This window comes from Nicotiana attenuata, chromosome 6 (assembly GCF_001879085.1).
Source record: "Nicotiana attenuata strain UT chromosome 6, NIATTr2, whole genome shotgun sequence".
Classification (NCBI taxonomy): Eukaryota; Viridiplantae; Streptophyta; class Magnoliopsida; order Solanales; family Solanaceae; genus Nicotiana; species Nicotiana attenuata.
In genome coordinates, this window is record NC_031994.1 from 491,566 (window position 1) to 511,463 (window position 19,898).

Genomic DNA, 19,898 nt, shown 5'->3' on the forward strand with positions numbered 1-19,898 from the left:
ACAAAAAAAAAATTTGTAATTTAAATTTCTATTTTTTTTTTTCGTTTTACTGCCACCCCCCCCCCCCCCCCCCCCTGAAAAAATATTTTTCAAATATATTTTTCAGTTTTAATTTTTTTTATTTATCGATTTAAAGGTTCAAAATTTTACAAGTTTCAAAATTATGAGTTCGGAGGTTTATGTGTTTGGAAGTTTACGGGTTTAGAAATTATAAAGTTTACGGGTTCGAAATTCCGCGGGTTTGAAAGTTTAACGGTTCGAAAGTTTATGAAATTTGTGGGCTCGGAAGGTTGTCGGTTTGAAAGTTTATGGCTTCATGTTTATTATATCTAAATTATTTATGAATACTCTTAAGAAGTCATTTTCCTTAATTTGCGTACCGAACACCGGAAAATGAATAAGCTTACTACTTGTTTTCCAAGAAAATATTTTCCTGGAAAATATTTTTCACAGAAAATATTTTTCATTATACCAAGCACACCCTTAATGTTAAAACCGAGCGTAAATATGTCCATCACAAAAGCATAATGCTATATTTTTTAAAAATGATGATAATTTAGGAATAGCCAACTTTCATGGGAGGGTCTTTACTAAACCAAAGAACAAAAAACAATTTATTACTATATTATTAAATTGTCACAAAAAAAACAATCCGACCAATATGAGCCCACCATAATCAAAAGATAATTTTTTCGTGTGAGAGTTTATAAGAGAAAAAAGGTAGGAAAACCGTTTGTGGCAAATGATAATTTCTTAGTTTGTAAGGAAGGAGGTGTGACTTCCAATAAAATATGTACACTTGGATATAATTTCGCCACTTGGAAATACATTAACTATAACAACATCTATAATTGGAAGTGTCCAAATTAAAGTGTCAAGTCAGCTCATTGGAAAAAAGATACTCAAGCAAAGTAGCCAAATAATGGAACGAAAATCTAGTACTAAGTGAACAGAATCAATATAATAGGATGTTAATAAGTCCCAACTATCAACAAACGGATAAGCTTACGCCCTTAGGCAGAGGCGGAGATAGAATTTCAAGCTTATGGGTTCAGTACTTTAAGCCTTTTAAGTTATTGGGTTCTAAATTATTAATTTACAACTAATTAATGAATTTTTCAAAACAAATACATGGATTGAACCAAAGCTACTGGGTTCGCTGAACCCGTAGCCACAATATTGGCTCCGCCCCTGGCCTTAGGGGTCATTTAGATTCTATTTATTTCATATTTCGGTATAAATATTAATTAATTTCGGACTAAATTTTATATTAAAATAGTAGGATTAGCAATCCCATATAGAAGGTGGATAGCTAATTTTATGAAATATTTCACCCCATGAGATATTCTTATTTATCACACTATTGTACCAAATGACAGTATAAGAAAATAAGATGAAAATTGTATGGGTCAGAATCCGACCCCACGATAATTAACGAAGCTAATCCCGTCTTAAGCTAATTCATGATTAATCAGTGGCACGACCACTTAGAATTAACGATATTCAACCTTCATCTGATTCGATCAACAAGGCCACGGCCCATCCGCCACCATGAAGGCGAAATCCCAACATGGTCACAGCCACTTATTGCCAGCTCACGAAGTTTACAGCTATAAATACCAAGAGAGGAAACCCTAGAAAGGGGGCTGCTTCTCGGTCACTATCCGGGGGAGAGAGAAAAAACACAATGATACCCATATTGTGAGAGAGAAAAACACCATTGTAAGGCTCTGAACCTCTTCATGGAGAGGCATGCCAAATCAACATTATCAATAAAGAATCTTAATGTTTCTCCTCCTAACTCTGAGTACTTATTTTCGTTTCCTTTATTTGGTCCAACGAATTATTACGGTTTGCTATGATTTCCCCGTGATTTATTTATATTGTTTTATACTCATAAGGTATGTGATAACTTTTGAGCAAACAATTTGGCTCCGTCTGTAGGGATTTCCTAGCAAAATCGCGTAGTTCTTCCCTGGACCAAAAAGGAAGAAACGCCAGAAAAGGAAAACAAAAGCAACCCAGCTCAAACAAGCCAAAGCGCATGTAGGACAAGGGGAACTCGAAGATCTCAAGTCAATATCCAAGTCCTCTCTCTCTCTCTCTGATCTTGGATAGTGCAAAAAAAGAAGAAGAAGCCCCTCCTAAGGGAGAATCTCTCTAAGGCATCTACCGCATCCCTGATACGAGCTCCGGCCAGAAACTGACACGGAGATATCTTGAGCCAAGAGTCTCCTCAAGACAGCCTATCTACTCCGATTGGGAGGACAACGCATAAGCTGCTCAAGGTCTCGAATCAAAACCGAGCTTCGGCACTCAATACCCACAACTAAGACCAGGCTACGCGCCATCGCCAGGAAGTTCAACTACGGTTGAACCAAGACTCAGGCTATGCGCCTTCGCCATAAAATTAACAGTTCAACAACAGTTGAACTGGGACTCAGGCTACGCGCCTTCGCCAGTAAGTTCAACTACGGTTGAACCAAGACTCAGGCTATGCGCCTTCGCCATTAAATCAAGGCTATGCGCCTTCGCCAATAAGTTCAAATACGGTTGTACCATGACTGAGGCCATGAGCCTTCGCCATCAAAATCGACTAAGTTCAACAGGTGAACTGGGACTCAGGCTACGCGCCTTCGCCATTAAATCAAGGCTATGCGCCTTCGCCAATAAGTTCAAATACGGTTGAACCAAGACTCAGGCTATGCGCCTTCGCCATAAAAATTGACACTTCAACAACAGTTGAACTGGGACTCAGGCTACGCGCCTTCTCCAGTAAGTTCAACAGGTAAACTGGGACTCAGGCTACGCGCCTTCGCCATTAAATCAAGGCTATGCGCCTTCGCCAATAAGTTCAAATACGGTTGAACCATGACTCAGGCCGTGAGCCTTCGCCATCAAAATTGACAGTTCAACAACAGTTGAACTGGGACTCAGGCTACGCGCCATCGCCAGTAAGTTCAACTACGGTTGAACCAAGACTCAGGCTATGCGCCTTTACCATTAAATCAAGGCTATGCGCCTTCGCCAATAAGTTCAAATACGGTTGAACCAAGACTCAGGCTATGCGCCTTCGCCATCAAAATTGACAGTTCAACAACAGTTGAACTGGGACTCAGGCTACGCGCCTTCGCCAGTAAGTTCAACAGGTGAACTGAGACTCAGGCTACGCGCCTTCGCCATTGAATCAAGGTTATGCGCCTTCGCCAATAAGTTCAAATACGGTTGAACCATGACTCAGGCCATGAGCCTTCGCCATCAAAATTGACAATTCAACAATAGCTGAACTGGGACTCAGGCTACGCGCCTTCGCCATTGAATCAAGGCTATGCGCCTTCGCCAATAAGTTCAAATACGGTTGAACCATGACTCAGGCCATGAGCCTTCGCCATCAAAATTGACAGTTCAACAACAGTTGAACTGGGACTCAGGCTACGCGCCTTCGCCAGCAAAATCAACCAAGTTCAACAATAGTTGAACTGGGACTCAGGCTATGCGCCTTCGCCATTAAATCAAGGCTATGCGCCTTCGCCAAGAAGTTCAAATAAAATCGAACCATGACTCAGGCTATGCGCCTTCGCCAAGAAGTTCAAATACAGTTGAACCACGACTCAGGCTACGCGCCTTCGCCATAAAATCAAGCCCATGCTCCTTCGCTAGTAAGTTTAGCTACGGTGGAACCAAAACTCAGGCCACGCGCCGTCGCCATCAAATCCAACGAGTTCGACCTCGCTTGAACCATAAGGCTAGACGCCTTCGTCCTCAAATCTAACAAGTTCAACCACAGTTGAACCAGGACTTGGACCAAGCGCCTTCATCATTGAACTCAGCGAAACCCAACCTCCAACGAATCGAGGCACAGGTTAGGCACCCTCGCTCTTCAAGTAAGTACTCCCAACTCAAACTAAGATTGGGGACACGTAAAGTCCGGCCCTGGTCAAACTACAAGGCCGCGTTTCTGTCATCACGGTCGACAGTTCGACCGCGCCCGAACTGGGACTAAGGCTAAGTGCCGCTATCGCCAAACTACAAGGCCGCGTTTCTGTCATCATGGCCGACAGTTCGACCGCGCCCGAACTGGGACTAAGGCTAAGTGCCGCTATCGCCAAGCAACGGCTCCGACTCGCTCACCCTGAATCGAAGAAGAAGAGTCGTCAACAATTAAAAACTAACATGCCTACAAGAGTCGAACTCGAAGGAAAATCACCCCTTCAAGCGCATGCAAAGAAAAAACTAAGGGGGAAAAAGAGGAGGTACAAAACAGACACAAGGCAAATAACGGAAAGGAGATCTCATTTATCTACAAAGTTAATTGCGGGACTTCCCCGCTTACACCCGGCCAAGGCCGATCAATACAAGGAAAGAGAAAAGAAAAACAAGAAAAAATGCATATCTTTTTACTCGGCACCATCCGCGCCACCATCTGCACCAGCGTCAGCCTCTGGCGTCGCCGCGTCAAAACCACAGTCGATACGGGCCTCACGAGCCTTTTGACGCGCTCCCTCGAAAGCAGCTTCGGTCACGATGCCGGCCTCCCACAAATTCTTATGTACATCACGTTGGGCCTCGGTAAAGACCCAAAGTTTGCGAGCCTGGCTGGAAGAAGCGGCTTGGTCCCGTAGGCGCTGATTCTCTTCTTATAAGGCTGTGATCCAGTCCGCCATGACTTGGGCGTCCTGCTCAAAGAAACCGATCGCTCCTCGAGACTCGCTTCTCTAAAGGCCGCAGTAGCCCTCTCCAACGCCCGTTGGGACTCATGCACGCGGACAGCCTCCTTCAACGCCCCAACCCTCGACGAGGCATCCCTCACCTGAAGCTTCAATACCGCGACTTCACCCTCTAACGCGGTCACTTTCCCGCCCCATGCCGCAGTAGCCTCCGCCGCCTTAGCCTGGCCTTGACGCTCACACTCAGCTGCGGCCCTCTTTACCGCCTCGAGCTCCTCATCCTTCCGGCGGAGCTGCTCCTCGAGAGCACTCGTTCTGCCAAGTGTTTGCTGCATCTGAAGCTCCCGCCTCGCCAGTTCCTCGACCAAGGCCCGGCTACGGGGATCATTCCTCAAGCGCACGCGCAACTCTCGGCACTGATCTCGATAGCGGCGATACTTCTCCAGCGCCCGCAAAAATATCCCCGAGCGGACTTTGGCTCGACGGATGCTCTCCACCTCCAACAAATAAGACTGCAAAGCAAAGACAACGATTAAGATAAAGAACAAACTAAGGCAAAGAAGAAGCAAACCGACGTAATAGTACATACCCTCAAGCCCATCACGGCCACTTCATTCATCAGTCCGATATCCGTAACGCCCCTCAACGACGCATTCTCGGCCTCCGAGCATAGCAGCTCAAACTGCGGCACCAAGCTTTCCCCTTGGAGAAATAAGTTCAACTCCATGGGAACCTCGATGAAGCGAGATCGCCCCTCTGCGCGCACCACTGAATTGGTGAAGCCTTCCCGGAACATACGGACGTCGTCGGGGTCCAAGTCGGATTCGAACTCGTACTCATCTTCTACAGCATCCCTTCCTCCTTCAGCCACCAGCGAGGTAGAGCCACCCGCTGTAGCCACCGAAGGAGCGCTTGCCTCACCAACATTAGCAGCGACTGGAACCACCAATTGAATCGCCAAAGCGACGGCATCATCATGGCATAAGCCAATCGGGGCAACCCCCATTGCGTGTCCACTCTCAGGTTCAGGCGTCGCAGCCACACTCCGCTTTGCATCCGCCGGGGGGGAGTCCAAATTAATTACCGCAGGAGGAGCCGGCGTGAACACGACCCTACGCCTTATCAATGGCCTCTCCTCCTCCCCATCTGATGGCGAATCCGTTCTAGGGAGCACAACCCCCGATGGCCCCTCGTCCCGAAGAGCGGCCCGTGTTGGAGAAGGAACCACTGAAGATTCAACTGATGCCGCCCTCGGTATTGGGCGTGACACCGGCGCCGCAGTAAGTCGAGCAATTGCACCCGACCGACGGAAGGCCAACTGAGGGGCCCTGACGCGGCGTGCCCTCCCTGATCACAGAAAAACAAAGTTGATGAATAGAGTTGAGACAAAGCGGAACAGAAGAAGAAATCAATTTTTTACCTGCCACAGGCCTACGGCCATGCCTCTCCCAGAAAGACGCCCATGTGCGGATCCCCACCGTATGGGGGAGCACGGCCTCAACCCACTCACGAATCCCAGCCAACGGAGCCGGCGACAACTTTTCGGCTACAAAATTGACACGAGTTAACGTTTACGAGCACAAGACGTAAGGAGGGGTAAAAAAAAGAATTCGACGGCAAAAGAACTTACGTGCATGATTCCAAGCCTCTGGGAACCCAGCAGAGCACGCCACTAAATGTTCAGTCCTGATGTAGAAGAAGTGCTCAAAAGGGCGAGGGTCGACCTCGTCATCCAGTTTTGCAGTAAGGCCCCTCGACCCACGAGGGCACGCTTGAATCATGGTACCGCGAACCCTCTGGGGAGCGTAGAGACTAAGCACATGCTGCAGCGTGACCTCCCTACCGGCCAGTTCTGCATATTTGATAAACATTGCTAGCAATTTGTAAAGAGAAGGAGCAAGCTGACCCGGGCACACCCCGTAATAACGACAGAAATCAACCACCAGCATTGGGAGCGGGAGCTTAAACCCCAACTTGAAGGGATAGGCGTAAAAAACGCAGTATCCCCTGCGGTCGGTGTGGACCCTCTCCTCGCTTCTAGCAAGAACGACGTCAGCTTAGCTGGGGATGACCCCTTGTTTCTGTAGTTGGGCCATCCCAATCTCCCCCATTAATGGGGCTTCATCCACCTGATCCTCCCCGCTATCGGCGGTGAAATCAGTCATCGGACCTCCGGGCAGAGATACTATCTCGTCAACCGATGGAACTTCATCAGTCTCCACCAGTTCTGCACCGCCCATTGCCGGAGATGGCCCTTCAGTCACCGGAGAGTTAACCGAAAGACTCGTCGGAAGAACGTTTTGGGAAGAACTGCCTGCCATTGTTGAGTCAATAATCAGAATGAAACAAAGTTTGAGGGACGAAGACGGAAGTTATATAAATCGAAGAACAAAGATAAAGGTGAATTAGCAGGAAGAAAAGCTTCTTCAGAATCTCTCTCTGGCAAACAATGAGAATATAAAAATGTATGGGTCAGCCCTTATTTATAAGCAACACAAATGGCTTTCAAAAGCCCCAATAGCCTTCATTAACTATATGACCAACCGCAAACCGATTCGGTTCTGCAGAAACACGCGTCGTTATGACAGGCTTCGTGAAGCGGCTCTTCAGTCGCCAACCGGCGTCTCACCTGCGAAACGGTTGCAACAACCCATGAAAGCCAAGAGGATGTTCCGTGCGCCTTCAGAACGATGGACGTCGCCAAACATGTATCTAGTGAACCCATACTCCCTTCGGCTGCACAACATATGACCCGTCCACCATGGTCGACGGTTACGCTCCCAAACAAACGTAAGGATCAGAGCACCACAAAGCTCGACCTCACTCGAATTAAGTTAAAGGGTCAAGCGCCCTCGCCAAGGAGGAGAGTTCGACCTCGATCGAACGACGACTTGATAGCACAATAACAAAACACTAACACTCTACAAGGCTCAGAGCCATTGCCAAAGAGAATTCGCCCTCGACCGAAGCGACGGTCGACCTCCCTATCCGAGTTTCTCAAACTACAGTTGATGAAATCCACTCATCGAGCTCGGCCAAGGCACGACCTCAATAAGCGAAGGGACTAACTGTATGGGTCAGAATCCGACCCCACAATAATTAACGAAGCTAATCCCGTCTTAAGCTAATTCATGATTAATTAGTGGCACGACCACTCAGAATTAACGATATTCAACCCTCATCTGATTCGATCAACAAGGCCACGGCCCATCCGCCACCATGAAGGCGAAATCCCAACGTGGTCACGACCACTTATTGCCAGCTCACGAAGCTCACAGCTATAAATACAAAACCCTAGAAAGGGGGCTGCTTCTCGGTCACTATCTGGGGGAGAGAGAAAAAACACAATGATACCCATATTGTGAGAGAGAAAAACACCATTGTAAGGCTCTGAACCTCTTCATGGAGAGGCAGGCCAAATCAACATTATCAATAAAGAATCTTAATGTTTCTCCTCCTAACTCTGAGTACTTATTTTCGTTTCCTTCATTTGGTCCAACGGATTATTACGGTTTGCTATGATTTTTCCGTGATTTATTTATATTGCTTTATACTCATAAGGTATGTGATAACTTTTGAGCAAACAAAAGTAGTAAGAGAACAAAGAATACTTCCAATATAAAAAATAAAATAAAAAAGCACTACGGAGTCATTTGGTTTACCATACCAAAAAATAAATTTCGTATAATTAGTTACTCATATATAATGTTGGTTGGCCATATAAATTACGCGCAAATATTGCGTTATTTTATGCGAGATTGATTGTACTTTGGAGTAGAGCAACAAAAGAGAGAAAAAAAAACGAACATCACCATTATTTCAAATTTTAATAGCATTGGTAAAAGTCCCATCCAAGATTATCTGTACCAGTCGAAATTTCTTCTATTTTCCTTTCTTATACAGTACAATTTTTAGATAAAGGATTATTCTTTGTCTAATCCATGTCCACCAGTGTAATGCTGGCAAGATTCGAGGACATAGCCTATGCATCAAGTGGCTATTTAGTGCAAAGCATTATTAGTATTATAATTATTATAGGATAGTCGATATAGGACTTTCACACTTTGTTGTGTTTTTAATTCTATGTTTCTTAATTTAAATGAAAACAAACATTAGGGTCCATCACTAATGTGTCTGATTAGAATCAAGAATCATTCCTTATCCAAATAATAGAGTTGGAAATGCTATACCATATTCGAAATAATTATCCACTTGTACCAAACAGTATGAGTTCTTCAAAGTTGCAGTTTGGTATTGATTTGCTGTGCCCAACTACAACAGATGCAATGGAATAAGGTACTGTTACATACCAAAAGTCTATCATTATTCTAGACATGACCGAATAAGTCTCTTATGTACCCATAATGTAAGTTTTTTTTTTTTTTTTATGCGAATCCAAATTTATTCGAGTTCAAATACAAATACCAAACACCAAGCGTGCAAAAGTGAAATGACAAGAATCTATTTTCAATAATTAACACAAAATGGGACCCCCAAAAAATAAAAGGATCACCATGGGTGCGGTAGACTACAGAGGTGTATCAAGATACAAAGTTGGTGGGTTGGATTTTTACCATTAAAATCCATTACAATTTTAATTTTATAAATTTAAAATTTAATATTTATCAAAATTTCAGCAATTTTTACATTATATTAATACTTCGTGTCGAAAATGACGAATTCAATTAAATACATCAATTATATATCTGTGTGTGTATGTATACACTCCACGTGCCTCTAACAGACTGGTAGTGATCCTTTCAACCTTAATCAAAGGTTTCAAATTTCGAACCTTGAAAATATAAAACTCTTGGTAAAGAGCATTTTACATTCTTAGGGGTCGTTTGGTAAGTGGGTTAAGGTAGAATAAAATGTTAGATTAAATTTATATCATGTTTCGTTGACAGTGTAAAGCAAATCAGGTTAAGGTGGGATAAGGTGTGACATTAAGTATTCCAAATTGAATAAGCCATCGACTTTATACTTTACAATATGCCTAAAGCAACCAGTAAAAAAGAAAGAAAGAAGTATATAAAGAATATATACTTCTATATTGCCTATATATACTCCAAGGTTGCCTCTAAAATCCCCACAATTTCAAAGCAAACATAAAAAGAAAAAAAAAAAAAGACCAATTGCTCTGCTTTCTTCTACTTCTTTTCACACTTTTCTCTTCAACTTGAACATTGTTACAAACAAAAATAACTTGTGATTCGAGTGAAAAACAAACACATGGAATCCTTGAATTTCGACAACATCAAAACGGAGAAAGCAAACGCTATACTGAAGTATAAAAAGCGTCAAAGAATGACAACTTTGTTTCGATTCATCGAATTCTGCATATTTTTGGTCATAATCTCAAGATTTTCCACTCAATTGCCACTCGATTTCAAGTTCTCGACAGAGTATTTCAAGGGACTTGGTGTCACCCTTATTAGTCCCCGATTCGTCTTCGTTCTTGGAAACGTGATTGTTATCATCCTCTTCTTGAAATCAGGACAGTCATCTGCTAAAGATGTTTCGACAGACAACGTTAAAATCGATTTGTACCATGAGTACAAGCAAAAATGTTCAATAAACAAAGAGACTTATTGTGATCAGAGCAAAAAACAGAGGAAACAGAGCATTTTGGTACAAGATACTTGTTGTGAACAGAGCAAAAAACAAAGGAAACAGAGCATTTTGTTAAAAGATACTTGTTGTGAACAGAGCAAGAAACAGAGGAAACAGAGTATTTTGGTGGAAAGACAACTAGTAAAGAAAATTCATCGTAGCCACTCGGAGAACTCTATAAGTTTGTCCCAAGATGAGAAAAAACCTAGAAGAGAATTGATCCGGTCAGCTACAGTAGGATGTCGGAAAGTTACAAATACTGACAGTGTAAAACCAACTATGACGATAACAATTGCCTCATATCCAGAGGACGAGATGAGCAGTGACGAATTCAGGAAAACTGTTGAGAATTTCATAGCAAGACAACAGAGATTGTTGAGGGAAGAAGAGTTTTCAGCTGTTGATTCTTATGAATCATAGCCTATCAATTAGTTCATGTACTAGTTTTTGCTCTCTCCCTTTGTAAACTCTTTTTTTTTTTTTTTTTTTCCTTTTTATGTTTTTAAGAAAAGCATATACATAGTACCCCCCAAGTTCTTAGGCCCTCCTCCATATTGCTGGCTTGTTACAATAGATATGTATAGTAATATATATAGTGATGAAAATATGGGAGGTTTTTGCAAATGTTACTTTGCCTAAGATTTTTGTTATTTTGTCTTATAAGCTTACTTTTGTTGCATGTATTGCCATTTTCCCTTCTGTTATTCCTTTCTCACCCATCTTAGAACTAAAAGGCTTAGTTTGACTATATCTATTAGGGGTTTTTTGGTACGAGGGATAAGTAAAAATAATCCTGGGATAAAAATTTAATATCGTCTTATCCCTCGTTTGGTTACTAATCCTAATACAACATACCAAACAGTCAATTAGAAATAATACTAGGATAACTAATCACAATATAACTATCCCGATATAACTAATCTTAATATAACTAATTACAACATATAACTATCCCAATATAACTAATCTCATCATAACTAATCCCAGCATAACTTTTCATGAACCTCGAATACACGAAAAATTATGTTGGGATGTAATATAGAAATTATATCCCTGAATTAGTTGGTACTTCTGATTTGTTTGGTTTACTTCACTATTTTTGGGATATATTGTACATTATATGATCTGAAACATGTGTTCTATTTTAAATTGGATAAATTTGGATGAACTTTCGTGTTCAATTTCAACCTTAATCTTCTTAATTATTGTGAAAAAGGCTTTGCAGAAGGACAATTTTATCATTTATCTTGTTTTATCTAGACATAGCCAATCCCGGATTATTATCCCACGTTTGAATGTGGTATAAAAATTATACTACATAGAAAATTACTCCCTTTGTTCACTTTTATTTACTGCATTGGTTGTGGCTTATCGATTAACAAAGTGGGTAAAAACTATATACAAGAAATCAAAAGTGTAAATATCACATAGACACAAAAAAAACTTTGTGCTTTCTTCTCCATCAACCTAATTCCTATCTGATATTTATGTTAGTGAAAGATAGCAAGTATCAACGCAAATGTTAAAGGTGTGTCTAAGTTGGCCCGAACACCTATCGTAATTCAAAAAAAAATTATTTGTTGTGACGTGCCACCTAATAATCTCGGACAAGTCCTCTTGATATGCCCAAAACCACCACACTCACAACATCCATCCTGGTGCTATGGCTGCTGAAACTGAGACTGGCTCGAACGGACCGGATGACCACGGTAGTAACTCTTAATAGGAGGTGCACTGATAGGAGCTGGCGGTGCACTGTAGGCTGGCTGCCTAGAATGAGGTACATAAAGACCACGACTCCCTGAAGCATTGTGGGATGCCTGAAGCGCTGACTGATATGGCCCATACCTAAAGTACCCCTGCCTCCAGACGAGGCACCACTAAAACCACCTGAATGATGAGGCCTGTTATCTGACCCCTGCCCTCTCTCCTGTGAAAGAACATCCTCGATCCTCCTGGCGACATTGATAGCCTGTCTCAAAGGAAATCTCACTCCCTGTCTTCTTGGCCATCTACAACTTGGTAGGATGAGCGAGTCCCTCAATAAACCTCCTCACCCTCTCTCTCGGTAGGAAGCAGAAGAATAGCATGACGGGCTAAGACCACAAAGCGGGTCTCATACTGGGTGACGGTCATACTGCCTTGCTGAAGTCGCTCGAACTGCCTACGACAGCTCTCTCTCTGAGTGACATGAAGGAACTTCTCAAGAAATAGCTGAGAGAATTGGTCCCAGGTAAGAGCAGGCGACCCAGCTGGTCTAATGATTAAAGTTTGAAAGTCTAATGATTTTAAGAATTTGATTTATGTTTGGCCTTGTTGATATCATATCCGTATTTTAGTTCTGGAGCCCGGTACAGGTCCGTTATAATATTTAAGACTTGTTTGTGAAATTTGGTGAGAAATGGAGTTGGTTTGACATGGTTCGGACGTCCGGTTGTGAAAATAGAAGTTTTAAAGCTTTCTTGAAAAGAAGTTACACATCTAAATAAACACAAGAAGGGGATTTCAGGAGCTGCGGGCGCTGAACAGTTGTACCTCAAGTCTCTGTAGGCTGTCTAATCAGAGCTATCTAGTAGCCGCCGCTGGGACCGACTCCGAAATCTGCATAATGTGTACAGTGTAGTATCAGTACAACCGACCCCATGTACTGGTAAGTGCCAAGCCTAACCTCGACGAAGTAGTGACGAGGCTAAGGCGGGCCACCTACACTATAACCTGTACGCAGTGTATATAATAATGATAGAATAATAGAGATACTGAACAAAATTTAACAGTTAACTCAAAATGATAACCGCGGTCTCAAGAATAACCCTATAGACATGTAATTTTTGACCCTCCCCGAGATTTTACAAATTTTTGCGTTTAAATATTTTGTTTAGGTCTAATATCGTTATTTTAACTAGTTTTGACTCTTTTACTTTATTTTATCACAAAAATAAAAATTACAAAAAATATTTTCTTTTATTTATCTAATTGATATTTTATCTAGTTACTTCAGAGAAAAGGAGGCAGCAAAAGTTCTAGGGTTGAGTCGAGGTGCCGATTCGAGTTCTGTCCGGGGTTCGAGCGTGCGATTTCTGTTCTTTGACTGATGTTCTCTTCAGATTCACTTATATTTGATCCCAAGTAAAATTTAACTAAAAGTTTTGCGCGCTCAGCTCTGCTTCTTTTCCCTTTTTTCCCTCATGTTTTGATGTGTGGTTTAAATGTATTGCTGGCTTTTTCTCTGAATTTCATTCTCATATCTTGTTAAAGTATGTTTTACATTCTTGGTTTGAGACATGTTGTTTCCGAAATTTTAGTTGGTCATCTATATGACAATCTCATTTTGTTTATGGATTCATTAAGCTTCATTTTAAAAAGGTCGAATCTCAATTTAGGGTTTAACTTGATAATCGGGATTCTCAGTTTGAATTTAACTTCGCTTCGTGGGATATTATAGAAGGTGAAAAGATTATAGTACTATTTCTGAACTTCAATAATCTTACTATTGAATTTTACTACAAGATTATAATGCCATTTCTTATCATTTATTCTTTAGCTTCCTGTTGGTTAGTATTCCTCGCGCATGTTTAAGTTCACTGTCAATTTCCAGGAGAAAAGGTCAGCATGTTCACGAAGTCGTAGTATTCAATTTAGGTGTGATTTATTGAATTTGATCATAGAGTTGCTGGAATTTAATGATCATGAAAACATTTAATTTATAAGAAAGTTTAATTGTTTATTCAGAACGATATCTTTTAACTGGAATGAACTGGCTCTTAATCAGTTGGAGTAGCGTCAGCATATTGGCATAGCCTATATATTATTTTGGTAAATATTCTAAATCTTAATTCAATTTGTTTAGTCTTATTGGTCTGGTTCTTTCTTAGCTATGTGTCTTGAATTTTGGTTCCTTTAAGTTGTCTGAGCTTCATCTAAGCCTATTACCGTATTGTTTACTATTTTCTTTAATGGTTGATTGTTCGAAGTTAGCATCTAGATAAATTAATTGGTTTTGGTTGTACTGTTGCTTGACTACCAGTTTACGCCTTGAGTTTCTTTATTTGTTGATATTCGACGTGAGTTCCCACACCAATGGAATTAGATAATGAAAAGAATTGTTTGTTAGTCCGTGGGATTTGGGTTTAAACAGAATTAAAATATAATTAGCATGAACGGACCTTCATTCATTTATTTTAGTTTATTTGATTTCTACTGTTCTTCCATAACCGCTAGGAGCATGCTTAGGCCGATCACATTTGGGTAGGCAAACCTTTAGGGCGTTTATGTTTTTGTTTTGTTGAGGCGAGAGGTTTTCCGTTTAGTCGACTATATTATCCGGGGAATGCCCCGAAGTACTTTGCAAATATTCTGGAGGCCGTGACGAGCTTATGAAGGAAGCATAGTGTAGTATTTTATTTTTATTTTTATTTTTATTTGTCTTTTATTTAGGTAGGGACAACCCTGGCCTTTTTGTGTTTTTTCTTGTGTGTTTTTACCTCAATTCGAATATTTTAAAAAGCCATCTAGATTGAGTAGGCAACCGTACTAGTTACGAGACTCGAGGAGTGCCTAACACCTTCTCCCTGAGTCAAATGAACCCCCTTACCTTGAATCTCTGGTGCTAACTTAGTTTTTGAGTCCAAAGTGTTTTAAAAAGAAAAATCATTTCTAAAAACGGTGACCTGACACACAGAAACCAAATGTCAGGTGACGACTCTGAAAAATCCTTTTGAACACAATTTTGTCACTTTTCATAATTGAAACCCTTTTTGAGCTTCAAAATCACTTTATTTATTTTAAAGGGTTAGTGAGGTTAAAAAAAAGGGTGCGACAAACCCAACGAAGTACAGAATTCCCAATCTTTAACAGTTCAATGCAAATACCGGAAAACTAACACAACTCAAGAAACAGAAACATATAGGTTGTTGCGGAGCGCAATCCAATCCCACCAAAAAACACATATCCTCCCTCATTCTACCGAAATAACATCAATAACAGAGATAATATATATAAATATGTTGCGACGCGCAACCCGATCCCACCGTATATCAACACAGTATCATAAATCACCCTTATCTCACCATATCAATCCATCCTTATTCCACCTGTTGCGGCGTGCAACCCGATCCCACCGTATAGAACATATTCACCCTTATTCCACTATAACAATCCACCCTTATTACACCTGTTGCGGCGTGCAGCCCGATCCCACCATATCAGTACCAAATACTCAAAGCACAATCAAATCAATAGTCCTACCACAAGCCTTTACGGTCAATAAACACCAAACAGAACCAAATGAGACTTGTACATTAAAGAAATCTACACGAGTAATACTACACATCGAGACCAATCCCGCAATTGACAATTATAAAAGGTGCAAGTAAGTCAATTTAAGTAAATAACAGGGAATCATGAAACTATAGAAGAGCTAACATTATTATCAGGAGAAGACATTGATTAGCAAGTAGCAATTAAGCATGGAAAGTATTTAGAACATATAACAGTTAAGACGGGGTAGAAAACAATTAAGGAAAAGCGATAAATCAAGGAAAAACACGCATATACGCGGCTTACATGCAAATCACATAACACATAGTCCGAGGGTTCCTATGAAGTCAAGGTTAGACACAACACTTACCTCACTCCGCAGTCAACTCAAAGCTCTACCGGGGCCTTTCCCCTAGAATTCGCCTCAAAACTACTCGTATCTAGCCACAATTAAATCAATAACATCAAATATTGCTAAAGGAATCGACTACAATGCGTAAATTTAGGTTTCCCAAACTTTCCCCCTAAAAGTTAAAAATCGACCCCTGGCCCTCTTGGTCAAAATTCGAGGTTCGGACCAAAATCCATTTGCCCATTCACCCCCGAGCCCGATTATGTAATTTGTTTCGAAATCCGACCTCAAGGTCTAAATTCCAATTTTACAAAAGTCCCTAATTCTACACAAACCCCCAATTTCCACCATGAAAATCCTAGATTTTTGGTTGAAAACTCATGAAATGTAATGGGTAATTGAAAGAAAGTAGGTTAGAATCACTTACCAACAATTTAGGGAAGAAAATATCTTAGAAGAATCGTCTCTAGGCTTTCTAGCTTTTGAAAATTTGAAAGAATGGCCAAAATCCCGTAATGGGACTGTTTAACAGCTGGGCTACAGTGTTCATCGCGTTCGCGTGAACACTGTCGCGTTCGCGAAGAGCAGGGCCTAAGTGGCCTACGCGATCACGAGTAACTATACGCGTTAGCGAAGGTCTATCCCCCCCGACCTCCGCGTTCGCGAGACGGTGCTCGCATTCGCGTAGAGTTAACTCAACTCCCCTATCCAGCCTAGCTAAAGCTACGGATTCACGTGATATGGGTCGCGTTCGCATAGAGCAATCCCCTAGTGCTTCGCGTTCGCGTAGTGTAAAATCCTCCCCCAGCCCAAATCCCCTTCGCGAACGCGAAGCACAACGCAGCAGAACACCAGTTGCAGCAACATACCAGATTTCCTAAGTGCAAAACACCCCGAAGCCTATCCGAAATTCACCCGAGCCCTCGGGGCTCCAAACGAAACATGCACACAAGTCCTAAAATATCATACGAACTTGCTCGCGCGATCAAATCGCAAAGTAACACCTAGAACTACGAATTAAACCCCAAATTAAATGAAATTTTCAAGAAAGCTTTAAAACTTCTATTTTCACAACCGAACGTCCGAACCACGTCAAACCAACTCCGTTTCTCGCCAAATTTCACAGACAAGTCTTAAATATTATAACGGACCTGTACTAGTCTCCAGAATCAAAATACGGACCCGGTATCAACAAGGCCAAACATAAATCAAATTCTTAAAATCATTAGACTTTAAAGCTTTAAGTTTTCATCAAAATTCCATATCTCGAGTTAGGGACCTTGGAATTCGATTTCGGGCATACGCCCAGGTCCCAAACTACGATACGGACCCCCAGGACCGTCGAAACACAGATCTAGGTCCATTTGCTCAAAACGTTGACCGAAATCAACTCAAATTAACTTTTAAGGTAAAAATACTTATTTTTATCAATTTTTACCATATAAGCCTTCTAGAAAAATACCCGGATCACGCACGCAAATTTAGGAAGGCTAAAATAGGATATTTAAGGATTCGGAACACAGAATTTAATTCTAAAACATGAGATGACCTATCGGGTCATCACACAAATAAATGTATGATATATATTTTATATATACACTTTCATAGCCGTGATGAATAATATGTATATCATTTTAGTTTGTGATATGTGAGAAATTATTTTGACTTAATGTTAAAACCGAGTGTAAATATTTTCTATCACAAAAGCATAATGCAATATTTTTAAAACAATGATGATATATAATTTAGGGATAGCCAACTTCCATAGGAGGGTCTTTTCTAAACCAAAAGAACAAAACTATCTTTTATACTATATTATTGAATTGTCACTTAAAATCAATCCGACCAGTATGAGCCCACCATAATCAAAAGATAATTTTTTTCGTGTGAGAGTTTATAAGAGAAAAAAGGTAGGAAAACCGTTGTGTGACAAATGACAATTTCTTAGTTTGTAAGGAAGGAGGTGTGACTTCCAATAAAATATGTACACTTGGATATAAGTTTGCCACTTGGAAATACATTAACTATATAGCACATATAATTATTGAAAGTGTCCAAATTAAAGTGTCAAGTCAGCTCATTGGAAAAAAGATACTCTAGAAAGTCCAAACAATGGAACGAAAATCTAGTACTAAGTGAGCAGTATCAATATAACGGGATGTTAATAATTCGCAACAAACGGATAAGCTTACAGCCCGCTTGATACGAGAGATAAAGGAAAATAATTTCGAAATAGAATTTTGAATTATATTTATTCATGATTGGTCATAAATATTAGCTAATTTGCCAATAAGATTTACGCTAAAATTGTGGAATTAGTTATCCTATATAGAAGGTAGATAGCTAATTTATATCCTTATTTATCCCACTATTATATCAAATAACAGTGTAAAAAACATATAAAAGTAATAATATAAAAAAGAACAAATTCCAATAAAAACAAACAAAAAATACTGAGTCATTTATTTTTAATTTACCATACTTAAAAAAATAATTACATCATAAAATTTCGTATAAGCTTAAGTTACTCATATATAATGTTGGTTGGCCATACAAGTTACGTGAAAATATGTGAGTTATGTTGTTGCTACTGTGTTAAAACACAAAATCAGAAAAACTGTTAGAAGAATAAAAGAAATTGAAAAAACAGTAAAGATTAAGAAATATTCCGCGTCCACAATTTGCTTGTGCATCCTTAAGGAATTTTAACCCCCTCACACGTTGCCAAGGTAATGGATTAAATCCTCCCAGGATAAAACGGAATAAACCTTCCTGCAACAGTGGCAATACAAACTGCAGGATACCAACGAACTCAAAGAACGGAGCAAAATCACACTTACGAATTTGAGAGAGAGAGACTGCGAATTAGAATGCAGTATTTTCAGAAAGAAGGAAGTTCTGTAATAAGCCATGCCTCAGAATTTATAGGCAATTATTGGAAGAGGTGTGATGTTTGTTCTGGAAAAGGTGCCTTTTCAGAAGTTTACGCGGCCTGCGTGGTCCTCTGAATCTGCAGCGGCCAGACTATCCTTCTGAATCTTCAGCAGTGATCTGGCATTTAATTAATTATTAAATAAATTTTGTCCAAAAATAATCTTATCGATCGATCATTTGACAAATCCAAATCCAAATATAAATCCAAAAAATCCAAATCCAAATCCAAAGCCAAAGCTAAAGCCGAGCTGAGCGACGACGACGGCGCGAGGGTTCATTCTCTTCAACTCCTTTTAAGAGCTTTAAGAAGTGATTCTATATATAAGCACACAAATGTAGTTGTCCCTCACCAATGAGGGACAAAGTGCAAGTCAAAAGCTCACTTCATTCAAATTTCCATTTCCCTCCATTTTATTTCCCACCATTTTCAATTCACACTCTTATACTTTAAAGCCCAATGCTTAAAGTCTTTGAAGCTCAATGCCTTTAAAGTCCAACAATCCCCCACATGAATGAGAATGGATGTAACAAGAATGATCATAGATGAAAGCTGTGTGATTTGCAAGTAAGGATTAATCGCATCTGGATAAGTAGGTTTCCCTTTGAACTTTCCGTAGTGAGCATATGTCGGATATACTCGGTCAATCGGTAGATTTGATATCTTTGAAACGTCGAACTTTAGTGTATATCTAGACAACCATATGTCACACAACCAACCCTTAACCGTCTTTTGGTTCTCATTGTTGTGTTCGTTTCAGCCATGAACACCGCCTGGTTTCATAAGTGCGTAGAGAATTTGCCTTACAGAATTCTTATTGAAGCGGCTTCCACTTCACACTTACATAGGTGATTCCTAAACGTGTAATCTTTTAGATTGACACTATTTGATAAATACCACATCAAACTTAGGTAATCATTAAATAACGTGTAAGGTTCTATCCTTGTTACTGAACATTGTCTTCATCACGAGAAGGGACCAAAGATTTTACATTGACAATGTTGAACCGGTCAATCACAACTTTGTTTGAGCTCCTTGAACCTAGATCTCTGAACATCCAAAATTCTAGGTAGAGTTA

General features: G+C 40.6%; 1 protein-coding gene across 1 annotated transcript; it reads left to right on the plus strand.

Annotated features, from left to right (window-relative positions):
* On the plus strand, positions 9,750 to 10,919 carry LOC109228143. Its single transcript, XM_019393322.1, has one exon. The coding sequence runs from the start codon at positions 9,900 to 9,902 to the stop codon at positions 10,698 to 10,700; it is 801 nt and encodes a 266-aa protein (XP_019248867.1). The 5' UTR covers positions 9,750 to 9,899; the 3' UTR covers positions 10,701 to 10,919.